At 33.2% G+C, this 6,151-nt stretch overlaps 1 protein-coding gene across 1 annotated transcript; it reads left to right on the plus strand.

Annotated features, from left to right (window-relative positions):
* Positions 1–1,484: 1,484 nt before the first annotated feature.
* Positions 1,485–3,514, plus strand: LOC126706206 (uncharacterized). Its single transcript, XM_050405541.1, has 2 exons — positions 1,485–2,184; positions 2,662–3,514. Exons 1-2 carry the CDS (start codon positions 1,503–1,505, stop codon positions 3,432–3,434), a joined length of 1,455 nt encoding a protein of 484 aa, XP_050261498.1. The 5' UTR covers positions 1,485–1,502; the 3' UTR covers positions 3,435–3,514.
* Positions 3,515–6,151: the final 2,637 nt, after the last annotated feature.

The following is a 6,151-nucleotide window of genomic DNA, read 5'->3' on the forward strand; positions in this document are numbered from 1 at the left end:
AAAACATAGTTTCAAATAAAATGGTAAAATGATTAAATCATGTTTTCAAATTACTATTTCACAATTTTAACTAAAATCATATTTTCAATATATAATTTTAATCTATATGACAATGTGTATAATTAATGAGTGTGCAATAGAAAGTGTATGCAGGAGGTGAAGGCACGCATTGGCTTTTGGGGGGGGACCCACACCACCAAATATCTACTCCCCTGTCCACTGTTAATTTTTATGGATTTCACTCTTCCCTTTGCTTTACGGTCCTAAAATTTAGTTTCTCACATCTGAACTTCACACCCAACAAAATACACATTTACTAAAAGCTGATAAATCCCAAGCTGCCAAGTTGCACTTTATTTTAATTTTAAATTTTTTTTTTTTTAATTCTAAGAAACCAAAAGTGCATGCACTATGTTTGTATGTGTCCAATTGTGAAAAACTATTGTGTATTGCTATACTGTTTATTTTTTCAAAGTTCATTTCTTTATTTCTCTCTTATCATGATCATTTTTTCCTTTCAAAAAATTGATCCTTTTCTACCATTGCCCTTCCCCCCCCCCCCCCCCCTCTCTCAAAGTTCTACATTTTTTTTTTCTAGAGGAAAATTTGATGGGAGATATTAGGTTTTTATAATAATTGTTTTTGTAAATATTTATAGAAAGTTGGAGAAATATTGCATGCTAATTTGAGTTTAGAAATATTATAATATTTTAAATTTGACACATAGTTATGACTAAAGTATAAATATGTAATTTGGCCCTCCCAAGTTAAAAATCTTGGTTATGCTTCTGAGTGTATGATTATCATTATCCATCAAATAAACTGATGATGTCTATTTTCATTATGACCGTAATGGAGCTCAAACATGTTGAGGAAATGGTTTTTTTTTTTTTTTTTCGTAGAAGGCCACACTTGATTTTAGCCTAAAAAAACCCAAGAAAGTTACGGCATCTGACGCAAAAGTATAAAGTTTAACATGAGGCGTAGCAGGTACTGGAAGAAATTATAAAGGGGTCCGAGGAAATCTTTTTCATAAGTTACTCTTTTTCTCGTTTTCATTCCTTTTATTTTTTTTATTTTTTATTTTCAACTCATAGCATTAGAGTATTAGGGAAACCTGTTGATCTCTTGGTTCTCATGCATCCACATAAGGATTCATTTCCTGCCTGATCCCCGAATAGATCGAGGAACAATTTTTAATTGTAAGAAGAGTAAAACATGTTATGTTGAAAGTGTTACTCTATTCACTTCATACCAAAGTGATGCCAATTTCGGATTAAAAGCAACAGAAGCAAAAAAGTAAAATCATAAAATAAATAAATGATCCAAACTAAGAGGCCTCAGATTGGTTTGGCTTTGCAAGGAACCATGCATGTGAAAGATGACTTATGAAGGATTTAATAGATGCTCTTCTTTAACATCTATAAAAGGGGACAATGGGCCAATGGCAATTACAAACCAATTCACATAGTACCATAATAGCAAGCCAAACATCAAATTCCATGGCTCAAACTATGAAAACCCTTCTTATGCCAATTCTTCTCCTAATGCTAATGGCAATAGTAGAGGCAACTCCTCCAGGTGTTGCGAAGAGCCCGAGCTATGCAAGATGCTTGATAAAGAAGTACAAGTATTGCTATAATCTGAAGCTTGTATGCCCCAAATCTTGCCCTCACCAATGCACGGTGGACTGTGTCTCTTGTAAATCAATATGTGTTGGTTACAAAAGCCCTCCTCCACCTCAAACTCCAACCCATTCACCTCCATCATATCCTCCTCCATCACCTCCTACAAAAACTCCCACACCTCCAACTGCTTCTACTCCACCCCCATCTCCTCCAACTTCTTCACCATCATCACCACCACCTCCTGCTCCCACAACTCCCACCCCTCCAACTACTTCCTCTCCACCTCCCTCTATTCCAAGTTCTCCAACACCACCTAGTCCTACCCCGCCTTCACCATCACCTCCACCATCAACACCTTCTCCAACACCTCCTGCTGCAACTCCTCCTTCATTTCCTACCCCATCTCCGCCGATTTCCTCCTCTCCTCCACCAACTCCAAAGACTGTCAAATGCAAGAATAAGAAATACCCTCAGTGTTACAATATGGAGCAAGTATGTCCCAGCTCATGCCCTGGTGGATGTGAGGTTGATTGTGTCACTTGCAAACCTGTTTGCAGTAAGTCTATTCATTAATACACTTTCCAATATTTATAGCCATGCTTTTTCATTTTTTCTTTTTAAGCTTATATACAATTTTCAAAAACTTTAGTTTATTGAGGTATAGTTATACTTTTATTCAACATATTTTTTTAAGCCCAATATGCAAAAATTAATAAATTTCCACAAAAAATATTATTTATCTAACATAATAAGGTTTTTTACTATTATTATTATTTTAATATATTTATCATTCGAGTGCCAATATTTCATAACAGTAAAAGAGTTAATTTTCTTTTGCACAAAACCATAGCTTTCTTGTGTTATATTTCTAAAATGATTTTATTCTCACAAATTTTGGAATGGACGATACCTTTTTAAAGTGATTTAGTGTAAGGCTGCAATATATATATATATATATATATATATATGGATTCAAAGTACACCTACTATTTATAGCAATACGATAATAATTCTTCTACATGTTAAATGATAGGCTGTGATAGGCCAGGAGCAGTTTGCCAAGATCCTCGATTTATAGGCGGGGATGGCATCACCTTCTACTTCCACGGCAAGAAAGATCGTGACTTTTGCCTTTTCTCGGACTCCAACCTCCATATTAATGCACACTTCATTGGCAAACGAAACCAGAACATGAAGAGGGACTTCACTTGGGTCCAATCCATTGCAATTCTCTTTGACAAACACCAACTTTTCATCGGTACACAAAAAACTGCCACATGGGAAGACTCCATTGATCGTCTCACCCTCACCTTCGACAACGAGCCTATTACCCTCACCGAAGTAGAAGGTGCTACGTGGCAATCCACAAGTTCTCCAAGTGTTTTTGTCAATAGGCTAGCTGACACTAACAGTGTCATGGTTGAAGTTGAAGGAAGCTTTAGGATCACAGCCAAGGTTGTGCCTATAACCAAAGAAGACTCTAGGATTCATAACTATGGTATAACCAAAGAGGATTCATTTGCTCATCTCGACCTTGGGTTCAAGTTTTTATCTCTGAGCAACGAAGTGAGTGGTGTTTTGGGCCAAACATACAGACCCGACTATGTGAGTCGTGTAAATATTGGAGCTACCATGCCTGTACTGGGAGGGGACAAGAATTTTGAAACTTCAAGCCTGTTTTCCACGGACTGTGCTGTTGCTAGGTTTGGTGGGTCTGACGGAGAAGCTTCTTTGGAGAATTTGGAGTTGCCCAGCTTGATCTGTGCTAGTGGGATTGATGGGCAAGGAGTTATATGCAGGAGATAAGGCTTATCTTTATATGTTCTAACCTTCAACTGTGATGATGAAAGTTCATAAACACAAAAACGAATAAAACTTTCAAGGCACTGGAGGTAAAAATGACACTTCAAGGTGCTATGTATTATCTTTTTTCTTTGTATTGAAATTGAAAAAAAAAATGAAACTTTTCTACTGAAATGTTTTATTTATTTAATTTATGAGTAACCTAAGGGAAAGTGACTGGAATGTGGGCAGAAATTTGTTATACTTGCATTATCACTTATTAAGAGCAACGCATATTGTTGAAAATTCCAGTTTAGATTCTTTTGTTTAATAATCGGTAGTGCAATTATTAATTTACTAGTAAATTATTCGTGATAATGTTGTAACGTTTTATATAAAATATTATTAGATAATGTTGTATAAGTATAATAACATAATTGTTATAAAACTTTATTTGTAATGAGTTGATTTTAAAAAGCAATAATTATAAACTATACACATATATCCATTATAATTATTCAATTAAAGTGATGAAAAAAAATAATAATACACATCCTAAACACCCACAATCAATCACATCATTTACAAAACTCACAACTCTACAATGTTCGACCTTAACATCAAAATAGTAATTGTCATTATCACTCAATATAAAATGCAAGACCCCCCTTCCTTAGTTGTAGCTAACTCATACATGTTAGAATTAGATGAAACAACAATGTTAAAGTTAGCTAGGTAGGTGTTGTCAAAAGATTGAATGTAAATAACATCATTTTTGGTGTGTGTATTTGACATATGATGACATGATGGACTATGAGTAGGTATATACAAAGGGATAGAAGTGCAAGAGGTGAAAATGGTGAATTAAAATGCAAAGAGATTTGTGTGTATGTGTGAGGGATGAAAAGTCTTGAAACATTAAACCAAAGGATACAAAGAATATTTATTACTTAATTTTTTCTTATCTTGAAAATATTTCAATTCTTTATGGGTAGAATGCGCCACTTTGCAAAACCTCATGCACGAATACTTTATACTTTTATTTTTATACTTTTATTTTGAAATAATTTCTAACTATTCCTTTTGGCCCTATAACACTCATCTTATGTTCAATTATATTATACATATCATTAAAAGGAAGAAAATAAAAAGAACCAAAATTATTTTGAATATACATAATTAAGAATATGAATATATATATATATATATATATATATGTAACCTAAATGAATTCACAATTATTTAATTATTTTGGCTAATTAAAGTGTACAATATCATGATAGGAAGAGGACAGAGCAAATTGATGTGGCACTTAATAATAAAAGTCTTATAAGGAAAACTGTAGAGAGAATTTTTCAAAATATGTGTTCTATTTTATGATGCTAGCCTATATTTTGGAAAATGTGAGAAAAGCTTAATGTGGAAGGGTTACACCTAGGTCATAATATGTAAAGTAATAAGTGGTCTAGGCTTTTCATAAGGTTTGGATTGATTTTAATTTAATTTTAAATTACAGTCCATCTTTTAAATAATAGAAAATATATATATATATATATATATATATTGGGGGAAATTAATCTTCAATGATGATTTGGCAATTTTACAACATTTGTTTTAGGGAAACATCTTAGGATTTCAATTGAGTTTAATTTCAATTGGCTCATAGTTTTGGAGGCCCTCTCAAGGATGGAGGAGAAAGCAAATGATGTCGTGAAAGCATGAAGAAAGCACACATGATACTCTCTTAATGGAACAGAAACTAAACTATTAGTTTCTAGTAGTAAACCTCAAATCCATGAGTGGTTTTCCTGAATCCACAAGAAGATTAAAACTAGAATCCACCATAAGAAAATTTGACAAAATATCTGTATTTATTGATAATAGTCCCATTTGCCTCTAATGACTACAAAATATCTAAATACTGAGAAAAATGTGTAAAACCCCTAATTTGCACTAATTACACAAGTAGGTGACAAAATACCGAAATTTATCAAAAATGGCAAAATTGAGTTAAATGTAGAATCATAAATTACTGACCTTAAAGGCCATTCCAAAATCGACGAAACTTTATTCTGACTTTTAAACTAAAAGTAATTAAGGAAAAACAAATGTTACTATTAATAGCAAAAACACTATTTTCGAGGCCTTAACGAAGGAATTCACCTAAATTTATGTGACACTCATTATTATGAGTCTAGATCAGAATGCCGTTTCCCTTCAACCTGCCAAATTTCATGCAATTCAGAATGTCGTTTCCCTTTGATCTTGCGTTGTGACTTCTGACAGCCCTACTACTCCATGAAGGCATGTGCTATCTATTCTACATCAGCACACAACCCACCTATATGTTTTTTTTTCTTCAGTAAATCTAATTACTACCCACAATTTTGGGATCTTTTTTTTCCTTTAGGTGCCTTAAGCAATAACCTAAATTGGATGAACCTAGAGTCGACTCTAATCCACCCTCATGATAGTATTAATCTCTTTCTTTATAACCCCCTTAGAAGACTCTTTTTCTTAATTTCATGTTCAAATTGCTAATAACATATTGAATTATATGTCTACACCATTAATTGCTAACCAAATTGTCTAAGGAAAGGGAAAAACATATATACAATTTCTTATGTATTGTACCTTAAATTCCTCATTATGTGCTTGTATTGGCTAATAAGTCACATGGTTTAAATTAATTGTTCTTAAAAAATATGACATTGTTTAAACTGCACTTGTCATTGCAACCA

The sequence above is a fragment of the Quercus robur genome, chromosome 11 (genome assembly GCF_932294415.1).
Source record: "Quercus robur chromosome 11, dhQueRobu3.1, whole genome shotgun sequence".
NCBI classification, from domain to species: Eukaryota; Viridiplantae; Streptophyta; class Magnoliopsida; order Fagales; family Fagaceae; genus Quercus; species Quercus robur.